The sequence below is a fragment of the Pezoporus wallicus genome, unplaced genomic scaffold (genome assembly GCF_028554395.1).
Source record: "Pezoporus wallicus isolate ANWC-B61680 ecotype Strahan unplaced genomic scaffold, APGP_CSIRO_Pwel_v1 contig_2871, whole genome shotgun sequence".
Taxonomy (NCBI): Eukaryota; Metazoa; Chordata; class Aves; order Psittaciformes; family Psittacidae; genus Pezoporus; species Pezoporus wallicus.
The window spans coordinates 5,717,736-5,741,139 of NW_026640775.1; the positions used below are offsets into that span (position 1 = coordinate 5,717,736).

General features: G+C 47.9%; 1 protein-coding gene across 1 annotated transcript; it reads left to right on the forward strand.

Annotated features, from left to right (window-relative positions):
• The first annotated feature begins 1,763 nt into the window (after positions 1-1,763).
• On the forward strand, positions 1,764-23,359 carry SVOPL (SVOP like). The gene is made up of 15 exons (XM_057420610.1): positions 1,764-1,863; positions 2,915-3,006; positions 3,985-4,083; positions 4,519-4,590; positions 4,694-4,818; positions 10,061-10,124; positions 11,496-11,621; positions 13,169-13,297; positions 14,971-15,044; positions 16,355-16,557; positions 17,654-17,765; positions 18,564-18,645; positions 20,080-20,169; positions 20,551-20,664; positions 23,082-23,359. The coding sequence occupies exons 1-15, from the start codon at positions 1,785-1,787 to the stop codon at positions 23,091-23,093; spliced, it is 1,473 nt and encodes a 490-aa protein (XP_057276593.1). The 5' UTR covers positions 1,764-1,784; the 3' UTR covers positions 23,094-23,359.
• The last annotated feature ends 45 nt before the right edge of the window (positions 23,360-23,404 follow it).

Here is a 23,404-nt window from a genome sequence, read left to right on the forward strand (position 1 = left end):
CAGAGTGTACAGTGCTAGGGACTTACCTGAACAGTGGCTTCTTGTCTGCTTATGGATGAGTAAATTTTGCTCCAGCTGCCCCAATACTTGGACAGAGAGGGATACAGGTGCCTCCACAGATTTCTGGTGTTAGCTGAGATGCTAGAAAATGTACCCCACCTGCTCACCCACTGCTATTTGAGAGCAGTATGTGTCTCACATTGGTGAAATCCACTATCTTGATGCCTCTGAGGGTGTCTTGGTTACTGTGGGGTGTCAGAGGTGTCACTGCACTCTTCTGCTTGAGCACCTGAGCCTCATCAGGGGCTCTGTACAGCAATACCAGGGATTGGGGCTTCTTCCCCTTTTCTGGAAGAGCTGCAGCTGGTGGCAGAATGCAGTTGCAGGTTCCTAATCATAAAGAGACAGAAAAGGAGAAAAGCAGGTTCCCAGACCTGCTTGCAGACCCCTTTGCCAGTCAGACGCTCAGTAAAGCTTTACCTCTTCTCCCAGGCTCTTCCAAGCATCCTGTTTGGTTGCTCTTGAGCTGGTTCCACTTGGAAATGGCCCCTAGCTGGTGGTCAGCTGGTGGCACTGTGTGCTGCTGGCAGCTATTGCTGCCCCTGATTACACTGCTGAGAAACATTTGTAAGCATCCTACGCATCCTCTTGCATATGCTGGACAGTAATGATCTGTAACAGCAAAGTCAGTGCACGTGACCCAACTGACTCATCTGCCAATAGCCCTTAATGACCTCCTTGTAAATGTACCTAAGTATGATGCTTTTAAGGTTTCCAGCCTGGGAGTGCTCTAACTCTGTGCTTTCTGTGTTTGTGCTGCCCTCTATCTCAGCTGGGATTTTGTATTTTAGATGCTCTTAGTCATTAATTCCCTCAAACTTCACCTTACTGCAGCATCCCCAGTCACTGCTGGGTGGCTATAAATGCTGCCTGGGCCAAGTCCGGTGACCATGAAGGAAGGTAATCAAAGGAGAGGGTGTCATCAAATTGAAGATGTGTTGAGCACTCAGCAGGAAAGCTTGTGGGTTAAAGCAAGTGGTGTGCTTAATCCCCGCCCTGGGGTTAAGATGAGCTTTTCTGACCAGGAAAAGTGGTTGTGATCAGGCCAAGAGATTTAGCACTGGAAAACAGAAACATGGGTGGAGGAAGCCAGCTCTCCCCTGTTGCAATCCAGAACATACGGCTGTGTTTCTTCCTGACCTGAGAGGATGGGGATTAGTGCAGTGGGGTGTGAGGCAGAGTATCAGGTTTGCCACCCTGCTCCTTGGCTGTTCCCACTCACTGGCTCTGCCTCAGTGCTCCCATGAGCAATTACAGAGTGCAGCACCTCTACAGCCCTCTCAACCCCAGCTCCCAAAGGGCAGCAATTTCTGCATTCAACAGGGGCAACCTGCTGCCAATCATGTTATGTCTTGTCTCTTGGAGATGCAGAATCTTTTGCCTGCCTCTGCATTTCACTCTCCTCTGGCTGGGGAAGGTTAGCAGGCCTCATCTTCCCTAAGGCAATCCCTGGCCAGCGCAATGCAATGAGTATTCTCTGTCAGTTCAACTAACTTATCTTGTGCAGTTTCTGTGTATTTTTCACCAGACCCACTATGGGATGGGACAGGTCTCAGTAGCTGCTTGAAACAAAGTCATGTTTGACCATGTCTTAATGTTTCCACTCCCACATGGGGAGCTGCTTTGCTGGCTTATTGCTTGGATGGCTTTGTGACTGCCCAGAGGTTTCACAGTTAAATCCCAGCTTTGCCTGACTGTGACGGTGGATCCCAGCAGGAGCTGCGATGGCCACTGCACCAAAAGAGGCAGAAAATACTATTGGTCTGGAGGAAATCTGCATGGAGAGACAAGAACCCCCAAAAGGTGGGTTTGTATTGACAGGACTAGGAATTTGGGTCCTCATTTAGCTGGGCAAGAGAGAGGGTCCCCAGTCCTGGCACTCTAGCTACCTAAAACCTCTGTACATGGAAACACGAGTATCAGCTCTGTACTGCTCTTCTCCCACCACAGCTACCAGGCTGGTGGCTGCTACATACAGTGGTGGGAAGAGCTGGCTGGCTTGGCTTTTCTCAGGCCTCTGCTTTGTGTATACATTTTATTATGTTGGTAATTCAAGCATTCTTTTCTTTTTAGCAAATAAATAAATGTATTCAAAATGATTTTTAAGTGAAAAAATGTAGAAAACCACTAAAAAGGCCTGAATTTGCAAAAAATAAAGAATTTTCGTCTGTTCCATTACATAGGTAATGTTGATGGGTTTGAGATGACTGAGTTGAGAGATAAATGGCCTGACAGAAAAATTTTTACAGCTCTGACTTCACCTGAATAAGAGCTTAAAAGCATACATATACTGAAAGCTTTCTGCCAGGTCTGTTTATAAAGCCACCCCAGCCCTGATCTTGAGATGCCTTTGTTAGCTCCTGAAATGGGGTGGAAAAGTCAGGAATAAAGGCTTAGGAGACAAAACTGAGCCCAGAGCTCCCAGCTGTGGTTTCTTGTAGGGCTTTGGGACTGGGGCAGCCCCTGGCTCACACTGCCCATGCTGGGAGTGGGCCCATACCCCAGAGGTGCAGAGGGAGTGAGCCTTAGGGCAGTTTGGGCATGGGAAGGGAATAGACAGAGTCCGAGCCATGGGTTTCCAAAGCATCTGGAGTAATTCAGTACAAGGATGTCCTTCAGGCCCATGCCCTCTTCCCTGCTGGCTGGTGTTTCAGCAACCACCCGATGTGTCCAGCCACCAATGTGCCCGGAGGCTGGTCAATGGACACACCACTAGTAGATGTTTCCAGCCTTTTTTCCGGTGCGGACCCACAGTAACAAGGAAAATGTTGGTATTTCATAAAAGGAAGGTACAATTTGACTGCTGACATGGGATTTTTTTTTTTCTCTGTCTTCCTTTCCCTTTGATGTTCAGAACAGAAGACGTTTACAGTGGAAGAAGCTGTGGAAACCATTGGATTCGGGAGGTTCCACATTTTGCTTTTCCTGATCATGGGGAGCACTGGGGTAGGTATCTGCAGCCATCTGCACTGGCCCGAGAAACACTTTCCTCATTTTCCTTATTATGTGCAGTAGCAACCATAAGCACCATATTGCAGCCCATATTTTTCACAAATACCTACTCAAGCAGGATTTCTGCTGTTGTCATCTTTGCTCAAAATAGATCTTGGCCACAACTGACATTGCTATTTCAGGGCAAAGCTGAGCAGGGTGGCTTAGAGCATCCTGGCCTGGCCCCTGCTGCAGAGCACTGTCCCACCTGGCAGCACTGATGGGGCATGTCTTCAGTAGCACCTGAGGGTTAGGTTCAGCCTCCCAACAGCAATTTTCATGCCATCCTGAGGGTACCAAAACCCTGTACACTCTGGCTGCTGTCCTCCTACCCTTGGCTACCCAAAAACCTTCCTAACTGGCAGGGTCTTGCCAGACAGGTCTGATTTGTGACCAGAGGTAAAAGCCTGAGGCCAGGCTGGGGTAAAGAGGCAATGGGGCTACATCCATGAGAATCACTGCAGCTGAGATGTAAATGCCTCCAGCTATGTGTAAATGATAGGCTCATTTCTTAACTGAAGCCAGCTGCTGGGGCAAATAGCCAAAGGAGCAATGAAATTTTTAATGAAAAACAGCTTTAAGAGGTCATCTTTGTGCTAGATGCCTGAATTTACAGCTAAGTACCTAACCAAGCAGCTTGGTTTCCAGAGGTAGTTGAAGGTCTTCCACTAGCACAGGTGGGTAAGAATGCCTTCCTTCTGGAAAGGATGAGTCTTTCCAGTCTTCCTAGTTACACAGTGTACCTAGATACCTGATTTTCAACAGCTTATGTCTTTCCAGATCAGGTGCAGGATTCAGACCAGTATGGAGGCACCTTGGCTTCACAGGGCTGTTTTGACATGACGAGACTGCCATGGCTGCAGGCTTGGTAGGACTGCAGGACTTTACCCTGTGGGCTTCCCTTCTTGCTAACTTGCACATTTGTTCCCAAAGGTGGCTGAAGCCATGGAGATCATGCTAATAGCTGTTGTGTCCCCTCACATCCGATGTGAATGGCAGCTTCAAGACTGGCAGGTGGCTTTAGTGACAACGGTGAGTGACTTATGTTCCCCTCATGCAGGTCATCCACCATGTGGTCATTGTCAGGGCACTGCCATGGGCTTTGTAAAGTACGTTTCCCAGGGGACCAAATAAATTCCTGGGGTCTCCTCTCAGGTACTAGAACTGCAGCAAAACAGAAAGCGAGCTGATGTGAACACGTATCCATGCCCAGAACTTTCATGTCAAAACAAGCCCCCACTTCCATATTGGAGTCCTTGCCACCCAACCCCCATCTTTGAGGGCTGAAGCAGTGAGTGCCTGCTTGGAGGAAGTCAGCCCCTGGTAGCCACCTCCCTCATGGTTCTGGGCACTGCAGTTCATCCTGCTGCTCAGAGAGAGCATTCATCTCACCTGCAGTTCAAGGAGCAGAGCTGACTGGTGCTGCTGGGACTGGGCCCTCCACAGCTGTGCTTCAATTCCCTTTAGATGGTGTTTTTTGGCTACATGGTGTTCAGCATAGTGCTCGGGCTGCTGGCCGACAGGTATGGCCGCTGGAAGGTGAGTGTATGCCATGGGGTGCATGTCTTCTCCTGAGCCCTACAGGAGCCATGCATCCTGCCGAGCCCATGGTCTGATGACGCTCATTTTTCCCCTTTTGCAGATTCTGCTGCTCTCATTCCTCTGGGGAGCCTATTTCTCCCTGCTGACCTCCTTTGCCCCATCCTACATCTGGTTTGTGTTCCTGCGGGCCATGGTAGGAGGTGGTGTATCGGGCCATGCGCAAGGGTAAGGTTATGCCTCATGCCTCGTAGTACAGGCAGCACCAAGCCAGCCTCCATAGGGAGGTTAATGAAGCCACCCATGGGCCCGGAGAGGCTGAGTTCCTGGGTTTGCAGCAAGAAAGGCTCTTCAGCTCATTTTGGCTGACCCTGGAAGTGTGCCCTCTTTCCCTTGAGCTGAGCCTGATAAGCCATGGCTGTGCTGCGACCGGGGGGAGACAGCAGGGAAGGGGCCTCCATCAGGGCTGGAAGTGGAAAAGGGAGCAAATTTCTACATCAGAAAGAGAAGCAAATTCCCACATCTCCTTAAAAAAAATGCCGTTCTGTAATTTCACTGAATCCTGGTTGATCAACCTAAACTGCAGTTCCCAAGGACTCCCAAGCCCGGGAATAGAGGAGGTAGCTGGTTTGCATTAAGCCAGTGACAAAAGGATTATTAAACACATATAAAACCAATTAGACAGGTAACAGATGAGCAAAGGCTGCTTCTTCCTAAAGAAGTCACAGCAATTCTGCTTAAGTAGCAAATTCTTCTTGAACTGATGTAAAACATTTCCACTTAAATGAAACTTTCTGCCCTGTTGGGGTGGGAAGGGGGACATGGCGAGGGAGAGCAGAAATTCCCAGTGTTGGCAACCAATGCACTAGGAGCCTGAGAAAGTAAATTGCTTTTTTGAGCTCTCTCAGGGAAAGCATCTTCCATGGTTCCTCGAAGCCTGGTTGCTGCCCAGGGAGAAAAAAACCAAACCAGTTGTGTTGACCCAAAAGCCCTTTGCCATGGGAAAGACAAGAGGGGCATAGGTGCTGCTGGGAGGGGAAGGCATCCTGCTCCTGGGTCCCATGTCTGCTGAGTAACCAACACTACCTCCTTCACAGGAAGGCCCCCATTCCCTGGCCATGAAGGCTGCTGTCCTGGGTTTAGCAGTAGCAGTCAATTTTTCTCCTTCTTGGCAGCTGGTGCAGCGTTGTGTTTTGACTTTCAGCCTGGGAACAATACTCAGAACACCGATGTTCTCAGTTGTTGCTAAGTAAGGACTTTGTGAGCCTCATGCTCTGCCAGGGAGGAGGGGAAGCTGTGAGGAAGCAGAGACAGGACACCTGACCCAGGCTAGCCAAAGGTATTCCATACCACAGCACGTCATGCCCAGGATGTAACTGGGAGTTACCCTGAAGGACAAGGGGTCTTCTGGGTCAGACTCGTTTCTTGGCCAGTGATATCGTATTCTCTTCCCTTGTTATTTTCTCTTATCATTGTTGTTGGTGGTGGTAGCGGTGGTGATTTGTGTTGTACATTGGTTGCTGGACTGTTCTTGTCTCAACCTGTGGGAGTTGCACTCTTTCGATCCTCCTCCCCATCCCTCCGGGAGTGGGGAAGGGGAGAGCCCCTGGGGGGGAAGGGGGGGTGGTGATGGGACAGGACGGGGGAGGGGGATGGGACGGGACGCAGGCCTCGACTGCTTCCAGCCCAGCACCACTTACTGGGAGTGAGTGAGTGAGTGAACGAGCTGGCTGGCTGGGTTTAAACCACAACAGCTGCTCATGAGCCTATTGAGGATGGAGGGAAATTGCACAGATATTGCACATGTTATAAAACACTTCAACAGCTGAGATAGAAGGAGCCAACATGGGTCTCTCCCCACCACTCTCTTTCCAGCCAAGGAAGCACAATTCCCACCTGTGAACTTGAGAGCTGCCCGTGAGAGCTCCTCCCCCAGGAGCTACCCAACCATTTGATAAAATGTGGAACAGGCTGTTTTCTGTAATGAAAAATAATGATTCACTAAAAATTGTCCATGGCTACAAACGTGCTCTATATCTGTGCTGACACCTTGGTCACCCCACAGGATCTTCCCATAGGTTTTCTGATGCACAGACTGAAGTGTTAACCTGCCTGTATCCTACAGCCATGGCTGTGGGAAAGGATTCGTGGTGTGTATCTCCTTTGCATGTAATTTGGTGCCTGAGTGGAAGGCATATTAAACAGGGATCCATCATCTTGGGGTGCTGCTCAGTGGTGGAAGAGGGACGGTAGTCTGTCTACAGGCAGCAACATCCAACACTGCCACAGAAAATATATGGACCCAGTCAGAGATCAATATGATCAGACAAAAGTCGTCTATTGCAAAGCCTTAAATCCATACATACTATTGCTTACAAGCACTTACAATGTTTTGGCATATTGTGATTGGATACATGCCTTGAAGACCCTTAGTGACTAACATATAATTGGCTAAGCACAGGTGTGAGAACCTGACCTCAAAAGCTTGCCAACAGTCCACAGTTCTCATTAGCTCGGTGAATTCCCGCTTCTTCTTATCTTGCTTGCTTAAGCTTCCCTGGGCCTCTCATGGCCTTGCTGTATCTCTCAGGATTATTCAGAGTTCATGTACCAATTATCCATTCTCCCGTGAGAACACTGCCTCCACATCTCCCCCTTTTTGTTTTATTTACCTTTTGGATGACCCTACGTGAGCAGGGGATTTGGGCTAGATCATATCTCCAACATATGCCACCTACAGGCTGCTGGGCCTGCCCTTTTTTCTCCTGTATGGCTCTCTGATAACAGGGGAGGCCATCCCCCACATCAAGGTCTGGCATGGCATTTTTTTTTATTTATTTATTTTTTTTTCTGCCACCCTGATGCTGCTTGGGTGACGACTCGTAAAGCTTGTGCTTGCACTACCCCTCTCGCTTTTTCAGTCAGCAGTTCTTGTTTCAACCGATCTACCTGTTCCTCCAAGTCTTGGATTCACCCCCAGGTTACTTTAAACATACTAAGCAAGGCTCCTACCGTGCACCCACTGTGTTGCAGGTGCTCTTTAGGCTTTGTCTGTGGTGTCTACAAACTGCCTCAATACCTCAATAGATTGAGAGGACTTTATGTGGGTTTGTTTGTTTGGTTGGTTGGTTTGGTTTTCTTTTCTTTCACTCCTCAGCTCTGGCGTCCATCCTGGCCGTTCCGCTGGTGGAGCGCTGGGAGCCGAATCAGAGGGCAACTGGGGGACCGAACTCTCTTCAAATACCCTTTTTTTTTTCCCCAAAGTCGCTCACCCTGCTTTGCACGGCTACAAACACCGGCCTGCTCGGCAGCTGCTGTAGATGCCTGCCTGCTTCAGCGGCAACCGTAAATACCTGCCGGCAACCGCACTTTTACATTAACCCTTTCTTGCCCGAAATGTTAAACTGCTGCCCGTTACAAACTTTTACATGAACCCGACAACAAAAAATACACAGAACACCATCTGTCCTCAACACAAGCACACGCACACACACACACACGTAAGGGATCCCACAAGCACACTCCACACAACTACAGTATTTGAAGCACAAAATCCAGACAGTCATTACTCCCACTACAGTCCCATGTACAGAACGTGGCACAAGGACCCTGTGGAAACTAACAGCAAACCAGCTCTGAGAAGCATCATTGCAGTGCGAGGTGGCAGGCTCAACCTTAGCGGGCGTCCCTGCAGAGGCTCTGCCTCCCCCACATCGCACGAGGCTTGGGCTTTTATACTGACCAAAATGCACACTCATTCTGACACAGGTGGCCAGCCTATGTTGGAAGAAGTGGCCAGCAATATCTATAAAGGTCTCCAAAGGTGGATACAAACCTGGACATACTTAATATTTACCAACTTCTAGTACATGAGTATCACAGAGAGACTATCAAATGAGTTGTATATGGGGTTCCAAGTCCACAGTCTGCCACAGTCCACCCGATACCCCTGATAAGAGCATACGAGAGACCTTCCCACCGTGGGTCTTGATCCAGCACATACACCACCAGGAAAGCACACAATACATCTGCATCCCCACTGGTCTCGCTTCTCCCTTTACAGCTGTGCATTTAACATGAAGATCTGGGGGATATAAATCAGGCTCCTTTTCTGGATGAATAGGCTCTGGGTCAAAAGGATCATCCAGGGCAGCATCAGAATTATCAGGCTTCAGAACCTCAGGAGCAGCAGCAGCAGTCTGATGGACATGCACAGGCTCCTTCTCGGGGTCAGTAGGGCCTGGGTTGAAAAGATTGTCTTCATCTCTGTCCTCAGTCTTCACAGCCACGGCAGCAACCGCCGGAGGTTTGGCGGGGGCAGGTGGGGTGGGGGGGATAGGGGAACGATGACTGGGCTCCACGATCTCATTTTTTGACTTTAACGTCTCTAAAATAGATCTCCAAGTGACTAACAAATTTTTCACAGTGTCATTGCCTTTTGTAAGTGCATCTCACAGCTTAACTCCTGCACCATTCCACAGAGACCTCAAATACGGTAGACTCGTCACTCTCTGGATAACGCGTCTTTCACCATTTCAACATTAAATTTAAGTCTGTCTCTTTAAAGGTTGCTCCCTTCACCTTAAGAAGGACCGGAAACATCCATAAAACAGAGGCTTCTTCCTTAGCGATTTTTTCCCAAGACCCAAGCTCAAAGGCTTCATTAACCCACTTGATCAGCTCTTTTTCTTTACTCCAGAGCAGCAGTCTTTTTGACAGATTATCATCATACTCTATCCCTCTCGTTGAGAGGATATGCTGGAAGAGCTTAAGGATGGCCATTTCTTCTTTACTTAATTGATTCCCCATCCTAATCCTCTTCCAGACCAGTCAGCTGTTACCTTATTTGCACTGCACAGTGTCTTCCGGGCTCACAAGACTCCGTTCCGAGGCATCTACCTGGTCCTGCTGGATCGAACCCAGCCGACATCCCTGCAGCTCTGCATTTTCCACTTTCTTTGGTGCCACGTGCTTTAATTCCTTCAGTTTCAATATGAAAAACAGGGGGGTGCCCCACATTGGGCACCATTTGCCGCAGAAAATATATGGACCCAGTCAGAGATCAATATGATCAGACAAAAGCCATTTATTAAAAAGCCTTAACCCCTTAAATACTGTTTCTTACAAGCACTTACAGTGATTTGGCATATTATGTTTGGATACATGCCTTGAAGACCCTTAGTGACTAACATATAATTGGTTAAGCACAGGTGTGAGAACTTGACCTCGAAAGCTTGCCAACAGTCCACAGTTCTCATTAACTCGGTGAAATCCAGCTTCTTCTTATCTTGCTTGCTTAAGCTTCCCTGGGCCTCTCACGGCCTTGCTGTATCTCTCAGGATTATTCAGAGTTCATGTACCAATTATCCATTCTCCCGTGAGCACAACTGACTGAGCTGAGCTGGTACTTCATTAGTATAGAAGTTCTCATTGTTGCTGTATTTCTGTATTTTTCCCCCTTTTTCCCTAGGCTTATCATAAAAACAGAATTTCTGCCCACCAAATACAGAGGATACATGTTGCCCTTATCTCAGGTAAGAGTGAGCACATTTCTGTTTTTCCAGCCCCAAGCCCCAGGAGATTTGTCCCACTGCTGTTTGGAAGCTGGATCTCCAGGACATCAGCCTTTCTCCCAGACTATTCACACTTGTCTGGGTCTGGCGTCTGCATTAGTAAAGGCAGTTGCCTGCAGAAAAGAGGCACTAACATCAAGTAACTGGCTGCTCCAACCACTGCATGGGAACTTTGAGTGATGGCTGGCACCGTGGCTTTAAGAGGGCCAGTGCTGATGAGCTGGTAGGCACTAGAGCCAGCAGTACTGCCAGCCCCCTCCAGGCCTGAGCTCATCCCCTCCTCTCTTTGGACCCCCATTGATAATAAGCAGTTAAAAAGGTCATGCCCAGATGAGGTCCTAATCTGTGCCTCTCCCTGTCCCTGCACATTGGACACTGTGCAGGATAGGGGTAACACAGATTCCCAAATTTGGCCCCAGACGTGCTGGGAGGGTTGTGCCCTCTTGCTGGGCAAAGACCACAGCAAGCATGACTTGGGTGGCTGCTTACGCCAGATTTCTGCAACGGGCGCTTGCTGCATGTGCAAATGATCTGTGGAGCCCTCATTGAGCACATGAATCCATCTGACTATTGAACCAAAAGCGTTTGTATATGGTCTTGGTGGAAGGGATAATTTGCTTTTCATTACTGCCTGTTTGATCCCAGGGCTTCGTTACCGAAGTGTCACCAGAAACACAAGGTTTTATAAAAAGGAACAATGTTATTTCTCCTCAGAAATTTATTTCTGCCCTCATGAACTTGTTGTGGCTCCTGTGTGTTTGTTTGTGCTTTGTGTTGGCTGAACTCCCTTGGGTGGTCCCCTGGAAAGGGATGTGTCTCCTAATGGCAACAAGTGAACTTCGGGAAGGAATGTACTTGCAGATCAGGGGGCCACATTCTCCATTGGTATAACTTGGCGTTGAGTCTCCTGGAGACACACCAACTTCCAGTGGTGGAAATCTGGCCCACTTTTGCCTTTGGTGCTAGTAAATCTGCTGCATCCCTGCAGAGATTTAGACAAGAGGAAAATTCATGGGCATGAGCATTAGCAGAGCAGTGACTGGAAGGACAAAAGAAGTGGCTTTAAATACAACATAACAGCAAGTGATCTGTTTGCATCTGTAGCTAATTAAGACCATCTTCAGCCATCCCTCCCCAGATACTTGTCTTTCATTCCCTCTTTCCTTCAACCCAAGCTGAGCTTCTCATGAATGGCATAGAATGGCTCAGTTTGAACTGCAGTGCTCCCCAGCACAGATCCCCACTTATCCAGGGAACCAGACATGAAGGGAAGAAAACAAACAAATTATTGCCATGTGTGCATGTTTTAACTCCCTCTTTTCCCTTGGAAAGGTGTTTTGGTTGGCAGGATCCATGTTAATCATTGGCCTGGCATCGGTGGTGAACCCAACCATTGGCTGGCGATGGCTGATCAGAATCGCCTCCATCCCCGGCATCCTTCTCATCCTGGTGTTCAAGGTAAGAAAAGCTGCCCTGCCCGCTCGCTGCCACTGACCTGGTATCTCCCCAGGCACCAAGAGGCATTGCCCTGAACCCCCACAAACCTGGGGATGTCATAGAATCATAGAATAGTTTGTGGAGGAGACCTTCAAAAGTCATCCGGTTCAAACCCCCCCTGCAATGAACAGGGATGTCTTCAACTAGATGAGGTTGCTCAGAAGCACAACCAGCCTGGCCTTCAGTGTCTCCAGGAATGGTACATCCACCACCTCTCTGGGAAATCTAGTCCAGTATTTTACCACCCTCACTCTGTCCTCCTTTCACCACTTCAGCCCTCTCGCCTGGGGGGAGAGTTGGGAAGGTCCTGATGGCCTGAGGAGGCTACAGATCTGATGCTGATCTTGGCTTTGCTGCCCTCCTGTAGCCCTCCAGCACCCCAGGCTCCAGTGTCCATGGTGCCAGTGGTACCCGGGGACCATGGTGATGGGCACCATCGAGAGGAAGACAGGCTAGGAAGGGTATCAAAATCACAATACCTTCAGTGTAGTGCTGGTCCCTTCAGTCTTTACATGTGTTAGTGCTGGTGAATGAAACCTCAGTAAAGTGTTCACACAGCAAATGGGTGTCTGGGTCAACTGCAGCTTCCCCAGGTTTACTCAAGCTTCAGAAATATCAGCCTCAGATATGGGGACAGTCTTATTTGTGGGGAGTGGTGTAGAAAATCCCTACTTACAGTGCCCATGGGTGCTGCAGCTGCTCCTGGTGCAAGATGTGCAGATGAGAAAGCTCCTCCTGCAGCTGAACAAATAGACAAGTCCATCCGGGGTGCTACCTGGGCAGTCAAATGCAAGGGCACTGTGAATGTCCACTCATATAACTTTGATGTTTGGTATTCCTGATATTTTGCCATTAGAAAGAAAAAGGAAAAAAGAGGGTACCAAAAGTTTTTAGTCTAGAAAGAATAAAAAAAAAGACACAGCATATATGCCTTTAGAAGAGAAGGAATCTTTAACTCCCATTTCAGTGATACAGATGTAATTGTTTATAATTTAGTGGAAACATCATTTAATGAAAAGGTATCTTATTTTGGAAAGACCACAGGTGTGGGTGAATGCTGCGAATGCTTGTGATGAGTTTGTTCCTAAATTTCATCCATGTCTTCCTTTTTTTTAATGGCTTTGCTCTGTCTTCTAAGACTTTTGCTTAAGTAAGTGGCAAGTGCCTCATCGTGTCTTAGAATTACAATCAATAAGGGTTGTCTTTGTTAAAAATGTGTCTTTGGCTTCCACCTCTTATAAGTGCCTGCCACAGTCAGCTCAGTAGCAGATCCCTAGGAAATGGACCAAGAAATGGGTTTGTTGGGCAGGGTGAGCTGCCCACCATGAGGTATGGGAAGCCGGGACACACAGGGATGCGCCAGAGCACGGCTGGGGAGGAGCACAGGCAAAAGGCTGCTCCAGCCGAGGTGGTGCCTGGCCAGGCTCCTGGGCATGGCAGGAAGCTGTGAGGAGGGTTGTGTGGACAGAGAGGTGCGGAAAGGCTTTCTGACGCTGCTCTGCTTTCAGTTCATCCCAGAGTCGGCACGGTACAACGTATCCGTGGGCAATGTGGCGGCTGCTTTGGCCACGCTGCAGAGGATAGCCAAGATGAATGGGGCGGCGATGCCCGAGGGGGAGCTGAGGGAGCCCGCCAAGGTAAGCTGAGCCATTGCACTGCTTGGGCCCTCTGTCCAGGGCTTCTGGGATCTGAGCATCGGGAAGGGCAGGATGGCCAAGCACATCTCACTCTGCCTCTGTTCCCCTCCTTGCCTGGCTTGGTTCCAAACAGCTATTGAATGTGATGATGAAGATGTCATTTTTCTTTTGGAGAGACAGCAATCTTGGCCCTCAAACTGGAATTGAGTTTTCTGGGGTTTTTTGCATTCCCTGTGTTCACTCAGAAAAATACTGTGCTGAGAAAAGATCTGCTTCCTTTGCTACACAGAGGGCTCTTGGCAAAGTATGCTCTCCCTCACTGCCCAGATATCCTCCAGGGTTGTCCCCTGTGCCATGAGACGTGGGACCTGCCCCTTGGGTTCCCTCTCAGGACTGTAGCCTCTCAGGGTCCCAGCCATGAGGTCAGCCCTTGTCTCTCAGAGGCTTCTCCCAGCCCCTGGCTGGGCTTATCCACTGGGTCCCAGTACCCAGGTCCCTGAATGTGGAGCCACGCACCAGCAGAAGGGGGTCAAAGCAGGAGAGGCCATTTCACAGCTACCACTGTTTCCACCTGTAAGCAGCTGAGCACTCAGGAGTTGATTACTGCTGGAACAAAATGCCCAGAAGCTTGTGTGGATGATGCAGGCAGAACAGGACAGGAGCTGGGAACCGGAATTTCCCCCCACAAGGTGGCTCTCCCTTACCCCCAGTCTAAGCAATGCTGACTCCGGGGAGTGAAGACTTATTCACGTGACTCCTTTGACCCCCAGGAGATGAAGATTGGACAAACCTATTGTCCAGGGCCTCAAATTGTTATCCAGCTCTTTTTAAGTAAGTCCCTTTCCTGGACCTCTTTGCTGCTTATTCAATCCCACAGGCACCAAGCATTGTCCTTAGCAATTCATGCAAGATGGTGCTATTGTATTGGAATTAATTAGGATTAAAGCTTCCCTGTAGTTTAATTGAATTTATGTAATGGACCCGCCTTGGCTGTGGGAAGGGGTTTTGTTCACTGTGCCCCCTCTCGGCCTTAACCAATGATGAGGAAAATAAAGGCAACCCAAAACACCCCTGGGAACTCTTGTCCCCTCGGCAGTGGGATGCTGGGGCAGCTGCCAGCTCCTGGGGAGCAGCAGGGCAGGCAGGGCCCTGCAGTGCCTGCATGTGTCTCTGCTCACTGGCATTTCAGGCCTCCCAGCAAGATGTATGTGGCCACAGACTTGCTCCACGTGCAGAGCAGGGGACACTGGGACCCTTTCCTCAGCACATGGGCAACAGGAGCTGCCAGCATCAACTGGGGCACCCTCTAGCACCATGATGGTCATGCTGGGGCCAGGCTGCTGAGAGCTGGGGGAGTTCTGTGGGTGCCAGGGGTGCTCAGGGTGTTCTCTTCTCCTCCTCTCCGTCCTTTGCAGCTCATCTTCCTGTGGACATCCTTTGGGAAGAGGGGCTTTCCTCTATGAAGGGCTGACGGGGTGCTGTCAGTCCATCTGTCAGTCTGTCTGTGCACCAGCAGCTTGGGGCGAGGGCAGGGAGACCCTGGGGTGCCTGCTGCTCTCACAGAACACTCACCCTGTATAAAATATGCCTTTTTAAAAACTTCCTATAATATATAATATTTCATAGTATGTAATTCATAATACCTCATTATATTTCTCTCAAATGATTTGCAGGAAAGGAGAGGAAGATTCAAGGACCTCATCCACCCCAAATACCTCAGAACCACTTTGCAGATATGGATCATATGGTAAAAAAAAGTCTTTTTTCTTCCTTTTTTTTGTTTGGTTATCAGCTCATTCTCTCAGCTGAATGTGTGCAGGGAGCAGAAGCCTCCCCATGACTCTGCCATTACAAGGCAGCTGTAGATCCTTGCCATCTGGAGGAGGAGTATGTGTGCATGGCTCCTGGTCTCAGACATCCTGTGTCAGTCGCTGCTAGCATAAGCAGAAGGCTGGACATCCAGGATGGTGCAGGGTGCTGTGAGCCCTTCCTCAGGACAGGGCAGCTCAGGGGAGGTGGGGTGGGAGCCATAGGAGAAAGGCAGCAGCGTGCACCCACTGTGTGCCTGTGGCTCTGGTTCCCTTCTTGGTGTGAACACGTTCCTCCCAAGAGGAGGACAAATGCACCACCTTCGAGGCCAGCCAATACATCAGTCCTACAGGGCTTCAGCAGAAACACATGAACTGTTTCCAGTGACACTGGCTGGGGAATATTAAGATTGAAGAGGGATGCATTTCATATGCAGTGTTCCCCGTAGCTGTATGCAAGGGTCGTATACATTTCATTGACTTTGCTGTCTGGAATGGAAATGTATAAATAATGAGTCCATGGGAACTCATTGACCCAAACTATTGCTAAGTCAGGCCTCAAATTTTTCATGTTCTCTCACCCTCCACTTGTATGTTATGAAATAATCCTTCTTTTTGTTTGCTAATCCTCCTTTCTTTCCTGGTTGCTAGCATGTTCTCAGGTTTGCATTCCCACCCCCTGTGTTCCCTAAGCATCCCTAGGCAGCTTGTCTCCTAGCCCAGATTCTGCTGCTCGTTTCTGGAACTGACAGGGGGGTTAAAGAAGAGTGAAAATTACTTCTTGGCCTGCTTGTGCTTAGGCGTGTGTAGAATTACTTGATAATGACACAGCCAGGCTGCCATCACCAGTGCTGTGCTCTTGACAGCCAGCCAGGGTGCAATGTGAGCCTCTCCAGCCACTTACTGAAAGCTCCTTTCAAAATCCCTGGGCAGGAAAGAGAAGAACAGCAAAACCCTGGGCAATTGCTTCGTGTGAGCTGCAGCATCAGGGCCTGATGTTGAGACTGCTGGGATTCCCAGGGAGGGGTGGTCTCCACTCACAGCCCTGCATGAGGAAAGGGACCGCAGGGGCAAGCTCTGCCCCGGTCACCTGCTGCAGAGCAAGGTGCAGCACTAATGGGCGAGCAAAGCGAGCGTGGTGGTTTGACCCTGGCTGGGCACACCAGAATAGGGCACCAAAACCTGCTGCATTTCCCCCTACCCTCCCCATGGTTGCTGCCGCTCACCGCAGCGTTCCTTCCCCACCCAGGCTTGGCATAGCTTTTGCTTACTACGGTGTCATCTTGGCCAGCGCCGAGTTACTGGAGCGGGACCTCGTCTGTGCCTCCACAGCTCCACCGATGCAGGACTCCGGCGATGACTCCGAGGAGAGCCGTAGCCCCTGCCACTGCCGCCTGTTCGAGCCTGCTGCCTACCAAACCATGATCATCAGCACTGTTGGAGAGATCGCACGTAACCTCCTCTCCTCTCCCTGCCAGCTCCTTCTTACAGCCAGCCAACGCTCACTGCAGAGCGTGTAGCTGTGTGTGCACTTACTGACGGGCCAGGTGTCGCAATGTCCTCCGCATTGCTGGCAACTGGCACTTCAAACAAAGGTCTGGGACACAGGCCATGAGCTGGTGGCAAGGAGTAAGAGAGGGTATTGCTCCCTAGGCAAGCAGCTCAGCTCCTGGTGATAGCACAGGTCCTTCCAACAGCAAAGACCTCCTTAGCAGTTAGTATGTACTGACAGCCTTGGTTAAAATTGCTCCCAACTTACAAGAACTGATCCCGGCTTCCCAAATTCCCAGACACGTAGCTTTTGGAAAGTCATAAATAAGCAAGGATTGCAAATAGTCAGATTGATGTAAATAAATGCATCACACGAGCGTCCTGCCTTCCAAGAGATGGTGGCCTCAGGAGCAGGTCCTATGCTGAGCACTACAGTAAAGGAAAGCTAAACTCCCAGCAAACCAAAATGCTTCCTGGTGCAGCCTTCCTGGGAGTGCTGGGGGATGGCAGGACATCCCAAAGGCACCCTTGAAAGAACCTGGCACTGTGCGTGTGTCTAGTATTGCAACATGCCTGAGACATCCATGTTTTCCCTGGTTCATGTCTCAGCAGCTGACCTACAAAGTGAGTGGGTTTTGGATGCTGCAGGTACAGCCAGGCTAGGATCAGCCCAGTGATGCACTCAGGTGCCTGCCTGGCTCCCAGTTCATTGGGGTCACGCTCTGGGCCTGGTTTTGGCTTGGCTGTGGCCAGAGGGAGCAAAACCACCCAGGGCTGTGGTACTCACCCAGTGGATGCCTTCAGAGGAGGGAAATGTCGGAGAAGCACAGGCTCCATCCTCTGAGGGCAAGGACAGACAAAGAGGAGCTATGGGAGCAAATGACAGGGTTGGGGTACAGGAAGAGAATTACAGGGTTTGTGCATTTTACAGAGCGTTTGGTAGGCAGTGGGGATGCAGAGAGGTATTTTGAGGCACACTGTACAAGGTTTATCAAGACACAGACAATCATCACAGTGAGGTCGTCTAACATTTTACAGTTTTCCTTTTTATCTGCAGTAAATCCTTTGAACATTCTTGGCATCAATTTCCTCGGAAGACGACTAAGCCTGAGTATCACCATGGGATGCACGGCCCTATTCTTTCTTCTCCTTAATATCTGCACCTCCAGGTAGCCTGGATCAGCATGAGTCTTTCTGGGGGGCTTGCAGTCCTGGGCAGAGGGCAAGTACCTGTGGTAGTCTCGGGTCATCGGTTGGTCAGGCCAGTAATTCCTGTACATCTGCAAAAACCCCACGGACTGGATCCCTCCCCTTCCTGGGAAAGCTGCAGCAGAACATGCTGTGGTGCAGGAGCGTGCAGGGGGGTCACTTGTATTATCGAGCCCACATGGCTTCCCCCAAGCATACAATAAGTTGTTTTCTACTAAATTCACATCAAAATGATGTGAATAACATCTGCCAGAAAGCAGTCGTATTTGTTATTCGTTTTTTCCTTTCCCTTTTTTGGCAATGCTAGATCTATTTCCTCAGTTCTATAATCAGGCACTTCACTGGGGGAAATCCAGCAACAGCCAGGACGGACGAGGCACTGAGCAATCTGGTCTAGTGGAAGGTATGCCCTTTGCAGAGGGTTGGAACTGGAAGAGCTTCAAGGTCCCTTCCAACCCAAACCCGTCTGTGATTCTATGTAACGCTGAAGGCACCAGCTGAGACACTATGGTCCTCTTCAGATGATTCCCTCCAGGGTCTAACACTTGCCTAGAGGAAAACAAAGGAGCAGTAGCCCATTTTCAAACATGCCATGCCCATGGACAAAAGAAAGTTTATTCTTGTCAGCAATCAACTTTTCCTTATGCTTTTCCTCGTATTAAGCTGTAAAAGCCTTAGCACAGTGCATATGCTAGGTTGCATCTCTGCTGATCCCGATTCAGTGCCTAACTCTTTGCTCCAGATAGCTTTCTCTCCAGTGCAGGCATGACTGGGTTTCTCTTCATGCTACGTGCCTTGGTTTCAGCCAACTTCAACACCATCTACATTTACACAGCAGAGGTGGGTGCTCCTGAAACTACGGTAACCTGCTCTGTTGTATGAAAGACCATTTTCCTATACCAAGGAATGTTGCCAGATTTATTGACTAGTTAGGGTCACCTTCCTTGTACTAAGTATCTCTGACTGATTTCATATGCAAGATCAGAGGAGGAATCAGAAAACTAGTTGAAGATGATAAGAGGAGGGGGAAGAGGAATGCCCTACTGAGGCATCTGCTGGTCAGCTACTAGAAAATGTTATTTTTGAAGATGTTGCGTACCACCACCTTCCAAACCCCACAATCTTTCCCCTGCAAAGTTAGAAAATAAGCTACCACTTAAAAATAACCTTTTCCAGTACCTAAGAAGCAGTATGAGGTTATATATACAATTTTTGTTCACTTAGGGCAAATTGCTGTGTTCCATCTGCAAAGTTTCAGTCCTTCCGCGAGCTTGTCCTTTGCACCACCTCAGAGCCATTAGTTCTGTGGGTGAAGTATGCACTGAGGATTGTTGTTCTTTACACAGTTGAGTGGAGTTAAATGGTTTGCCATGCAGATTTTGACTCAAATGATAAAAAGCAAGCAGGAGTAGCTCCCTGTGTTGGCCAGATACTTTTTAATAGTACACTGTTTTGTTTAAGCTTCCACTGGGCTCAAATAAATACCAACATTTTGGTAGTCCTGAATCGCATGCTGTTGATGTAAAGACCATTGCTGCCATGGCCATATCATAAGCTAATACTGCTCACAATTCAATCAGTGATCAAAACCATACTCAGAACTCCCACTTCTGGCCACATGCCTGGACTCTTCTTGACTTACTTCCATTGGCTTGGCCTAGTAAAGTAATTTTACAAAGGCTTGCATGAGTATACTTGCTAAAATCCATTGATAGTAGCAGGACTTAAAGTAAAACAAAATACATGCTTAAGTGTTTTACTGGCACAGGTGTTTAGAAGATATGAAAAAGAAAATAAACAAAGCACATTCTTCTAAGCCTGGAAGTTTCTTACTGGCATCTGTTTTAATTTTTCCTCCTTCTAAACAAAAGTGCTGTTGATACAGTCTCAAAGACTGCAGACAGTATCCTTTCTGCTTTCCAGATACAGAGCCTGACAATATAAATTGAGTTCTTCCTTTAGCATCCAGCCTAATCTCTATAACTTCGGTGTAGGCTGTCCAGCACAGCTGGGAAAAAGGGGGGAAGAGTGGCAAGCAAAGAGCAGAGGAACTGCATCCAGCTTTGATTTACTTGCCTTACAGCTTTCCCTAGGGCACAAAATGGCAGATTTTTAATGGCACAAATGAGACCAAAAGGAGCCTTCATTTCTTTTCATATCTTATCCCACTAGCTGCCCTTATTAAGATGAAGAGAAATTAAAAAGTAAAAATAAGGACACATTATCACAGATCATTGTTGCACTAAAGTCTGATTTCCTTCTGGCCTGTTTTAGGTTTATCCCACGACAATGCGGGCCCTGGGGATGGGAACAAGTGGGTCACTGTGCCGTGTTGGAGCTATGGTGGCCCCATTTATATCGCAAGTAAGAGCACGCTTGGTAATGTTGGTAAACATAGTGCCAACCACTGCTATCAAATATACAAAGAGATGTCCCTGAAGTTCACACACACACACACACACACACACACACACACAGAGAAAAGGTGGATGCAATCAGTTCTCTGCTCCCAACTCTGCATACAGGGTACTTACAAAGTCTTTGCCAGATGTAGCTCTGCATAAATCTCATCCCAGAGCTTGCTAGTATTTATTACTTTCTGAAAGCACTTAAGGATTCACAAGACATTGTTTTCCCTATCGTCACATCTTTCAGGTGCTTCCAAACCTTTGCCCACCCTTTTAATTCCTAACCGCTAGCCCCCCATACCACTGAACTGATGTTTGAACTGGTTTTTGCCTGCAGGTTCTCATAAATGCTTCTTTCCTCGGGGCCCTGTGTCTTTTCTCATCTGTGTGCGTTGTCTGTGCAATCTCTGCGTTCACACTGCCCATCGAGACCAAAGGCAGGGCACTGCAGGTTTGTATTACCACTCCAGGAGCTCCTGCTAAATGCTATTCTAAATGCTCTTTAGAAACTAGTAGATTATGATTCAGCTGGAATCCAAACCAAACTCTCCTGAGGATTAATAAACCAAAGAAAGGCCTGACTGGCAAGCACAGACCCTGCTGTGGCAGCAGCTTAAAGCACTGTCACCCCATTTGCCTAAAGCTCATTTCTCATAAAAGAACAAACCAGCACGCCGCCCCTAGTCCCAGCTACCTCATGCAAGAGTGTTAGCTTCAGCTAGTGCAAGCCTCTCTTTGCTAGTACCTTTCCAGCCCTGACTTGAACTTGCTGCTTCACAGGCACACAGGCCACAGTTCTAGGCTGCTGGTACTGCAGGAAGAAAGGACAGCAGACATGTAACACCTTCAACTACTAAAGCCATTTCTTCGCAAATTCAAGTCAAAACACCCAACTGTATCAGTACGTTAGCCAAGCCCTTGTTGCTAGCGTTTCCTATAAAACACTGTCAAAACACTAAACACGAAGACTATGTGGGAAGTTTAAATTCAGACAGCCTCCCTTGAACAGGTTTCATTAGTTTAATTACAGGAGGTGGTGAGTGGTTGTGTGATTCTAGTCCATTCAGCTACACGAGCGTGGACATTTTCGCATCATGCATGTGGCATGCCCCCACCACACTGCCTGTTATTCTGCAGTCTTACCTGTACAAACCAGAAGACCATGGGCTAAGTAATCCACGTTCTTCAGTGGCTTAGAGCAAAACAGATGTTCAAACAAACTGTTTTACGTCGGCTTTAGCACTACACTTTTGAAAAGCCAGACATACAACATACAAACACACATGTATTACATATATGCGCATACTTCACTGGGTCTTATCTAAGGTTTTCTCACTGGGACCTTAGGGTTTTCAGAAAAACAACATATTGATCATTGCCTGCTTCTTTAAATGGTTAACTTTTAGAAATGCTTGACTTCTATGTTTGTATGCCATTTAAAATATCTATATGATACTCTGTAAAAGATGGGGGGGGGGGAAATGAAAATCAAAGGTTAAGTAAGGAAGTGGACAAAGCAACTTAATCTTCCCTTGTGGGTGAAATTCAACCCCATGCACAGCGGCCAGAGAGCCACTTAGGCTTTCAAATGGTTGGATTTACAATAATTACTAAGCAAAACACTTCATTAAAACTTCTTTAGACATTAAAGGAAAGCTTTGATTCCACTACAGTTGAATTAACTTTGGCTAAGAGTGGTCAAGATAAATGGGAGTGTAATGATTCCTTAACAGGATCCCCCCTTTTCCTGCAGACTTAGCTCAATAGCATTATTATTCTCCTTGCTACAAATGAGAGTTATAAGCTCCAGCTGCTGGCCTTTACATGCACAAGTTGAAAGGATGGAATAATAAAAACCTGCAGAATTAGTTGTGTACTCTGGGAAGTTGCCATTAGATCTAAAATTGAACTTGCTAGCTCTCATCTCATGGTCATTTCAGAGATTACGTTTTGTGTACGTAGTCCTTCAGGGATTGCTGAATCATGACTACTGAACATATTGTCCAAGGGCCTCACAGAATAGTCATCCCACCCATACAAGAATTCAAACACATAATGTAAAAGCTCTGTTAACATGGAAGAAGTTCATCCCTGTGAGGGTGGTGAAGCACTGCCACAGGTTGCCCAGAGAAGCTGTGGCTGCCTCATCCCTGGTAATGTTCAAGGCCAGGTTGGACAGGGCTTGGAGCAACTTGGTCTTGTGGAAGGTGTCCCTTGGAACTAGATGATCTTAAGGTCCTTTCCAAACCAAACCATTCTATGTTAATATCTGAAGGGGGCCTATAGGGATGCTGGAGAGGGACTCTTCATTAGAGACTGTAGTGATAGGACAAGGGGTAATGGGTTAAAACTTAAACAGGGGAAGTTTAGATTGGATATAAGAAGGAAATTCTTTCCTGTTAGGGTGGTGAGGCACTGGAATGGGTTGCCCAGGGAGGTTGTGAATGCTCCATCCCTGGCAGTGTTCAAGACCAGGTTGGATGAGGCCTTGGGTGATATGGTTTAGTGTGAGGTGTCCCTGCCCATGGCAGGGGGGTTGGAACTAGATGATCTTAAGGTCCTTTCCAACCCTAAATATTATATGATTCTATGAATATTTAGACCTAAGGCTTCAGACAACAGATGTGTTCCTTCATTTAGAGCTAGTTTAAGCAACAGAACAAAAATTATGTAAGTAACTTTTTGTGAAATCTAGAAAATGACATTTAAAAAGCATATTTACTCATCAGTCCTCTCTCAAAGCACCCAAGGGGCAACAGCATTTGGGCAGATCCAAACGCACATTGTTTTCCCCTGTATTCATATTTCTGTTGGTTTTCATGTGCATTTTATTAATTTTATGTTTTTTCTTTTCTTTCCCCTTTTTAGCAAGTAAAATGAAAGCGAGTATTTGATGTTGGATTAGGTTGGAAAGAAAAATAAACCTTTGGAATCTGTCATTTCCTGGCAACTGCATTTGATGTTGATTATTTCTCCATACCATTTCCATTATTAAAAATGGCAACTGAACAGTGCAAGAGCTATGAATTGTATAGACAAATGGCAAATTTCTCAAGGACAATCCCTTTCTTATGATTCAATAAACAGATGCTTTCTACCTGTCCTGTGAAGTGAAATGAAGACTTTTTACTACCAAGTACTATTAGTAGTGACATTACACACACACCCCCCCTCAAGCAAAAAAAAAAAAA